Below are 1,931 nucleotides of genomic sequence, written 5' to 3'. Positions count from 1 at the left end.
CTAGCTCACCCCCCCCCCCCCCTCTTTTTTCCCCCCCTTCCAATTAGAGCCATGGAATGTCTTTTGGTGGTAGCTTAGTTGGCGCATTGTTTTTGTATTTTTTTTTTTTTTTTTTTTTTTTTTTTTTTTGGGATAGTGAGTTTGACAGTTGTGGAACTCTTTGAGATTGTATTTGGAGACTTTATTGTTAAAGTTTTTGTTTTTATGGATTTCATAGGAAAGATTTTGATGGGTTGAAGTTTATTTGTGGATATTTAATTACGCTCTATTCCAATATATTATTGTCGATTTTTTATAAGATAGGTTATGCATCTAAATCCTTGGTTTGGGTTTGGGGTGTTACAGATATGGTATCAGAGCATAGGTTTATGATTCTATAGACTTATAGGTTTAATCTTAAGATTATTTTGGAACAAGAGTGTGATCATAAGGAATTTTAGTGTTAGAATTATTTGACCTTTCATAGTATTTTTTTTTTTTTTCTAGAGCGTGTAGGAATGATTGTTGTACTATCTGTGTGCTTGGTTTTGACCCTCAGGAATATTTAAAATCTTTACTTATGATATCTTGTTGTATTGCTTAGAGAGATGGCTCCACTAAGGAGGAACCCAGGGAATTGTCAACCGAATGCTAGGGGAATCACTAATCTTTAGGTTATTATTGAAGCCATTGGGGGCTTAACCAATATAGTGCAACATCAAGTAGGAGCCACAAATCTGACTAGTCCTTTGGAGAAGTTTAGAAAGCTTGAACCTCCTGCTTTAAAGGGTACAAAGGATCTAGTAGAGGCTGACAACTGGCTTAAGGAGATAGAAAGGCTCTTTAGAGCAATGGAAGTTAGTGATGAGCAACGAGTTATCCTTACTGTTTTTGTATTGAAAGGTGATGCATTGGAATGGTGGGAGTCCACAAAGAGGACACATGCAAGAGAAGTAATAACTTGGCAGCATTTTGTTGAGCTCTTTCATAAAAGGTATTTTCTTGATAGTCTTATGGTGCAAAAGGAAGCTAAGTTCATTCGCATAGCACAAGGTACTCAATCAATGTATGAGTATAAGCAGAAATTTGCTAAATTATCCCGCTTTTCTCCACACATGGTTGACACGGAAGCAAGGAAGGCTAGGCATTTTGAAAGGGGTTTAAGGGAGGAAATTTAGGGATCGATTTCCATGTTCAAATTGGAAACATATGCAGAGGTGGTAGATCGAGCTCTCATAGCAGAGAGAAATTGCAATCGTCTCTCAAAGGCCAATATCCAAGAGAGGAAGCCAAATTAGAGTAATTTTCTTAAGGGAAAGTTTAGTGAAAGTTCATTCAAGAAGCAAGGGGTGCCTAATTCAAATAAGAAGGCATATAAGACTTGTCCAAGATGTGGAAAGGCTCATAGTGGAACATGTTATTTGGAGTCAAGGGCATGTTTTAAATGTGGCAAGACTGGACACTTCATCGAGGATTGTCCAAATTTGAGAGCTGAATAAACTACCAATATAAATGGGAGACAACAAAAACCCAAGGCTTAAGGTTGAGTTTTTTCTTTGACTAAACATGTCAAGGCATCCTCATCAGTGGTTTCAGGTACACTTCTTGTTTCTAGTCAACATGCACAAGTGTTATTTGATTCTAGTTCAACCCATTCTTTCATCTCACATAGACTTGCACAAAGGCTAAACATGGAACCTAAGAGTTTAAATTATGAATTGTGTGTTGCTACACCTCCTGGACAACAAATGAATACCCATAAATGTTGGGATTAGTGCCCTTAAATCCTATTGTATGATGCTATGTATTATATTATGTATGACATAATGTATGACTTAATATTGTAATTAATAAAGTTGTTTTATTATTATATGACATAATGGTAACATGAATATTTGGACATTATCATATAGTCCATGAGATGCATAGTATGTGATTTATGTGAAAAGTCA

General features: G+C 36.0%; 1 protein-coding gene across 1 annotated transcript in view; it reads left to right on the top strand.

Moving 5' to 3' along the window:
- Positions 1-1,157, top strand: part of LOC136067247 (uncharacterized) — a 6,208-nt gene extending 5,051 nt beyond the window's left edge. Inside the window, exon 2 of the mRNA XM_065772808.1 lies at positions 654-1,157. Within this exon, the coding sequence (XP_065628880.1) occupies positions 654-1,157 (504 nt within the window). The remainder of the gene's footprint in view (positions 1-653) is intronic.
- Positions 1,158-1,931: the final 774 nt, after the last annotated feature.

The sequence above is a fragment of the Quercus suber genome, unplaced genomic scaffold (genome assembly GCF_002906115.3).
Source record: "Quercus suber isolate HL8 unplaced genomic scaffold, Cork oak 2.0 scaffold_64, whole genome shotgun sequence".
NCBI lineage: Eukaryota > Viridiplantae > Streptophyta > Magnoliopsida > Fagales > Fagaceae > Quercus > Quercus suber.
This window is presented reverse-complemented; position numbering and strand designations above follow the sequence as displayed.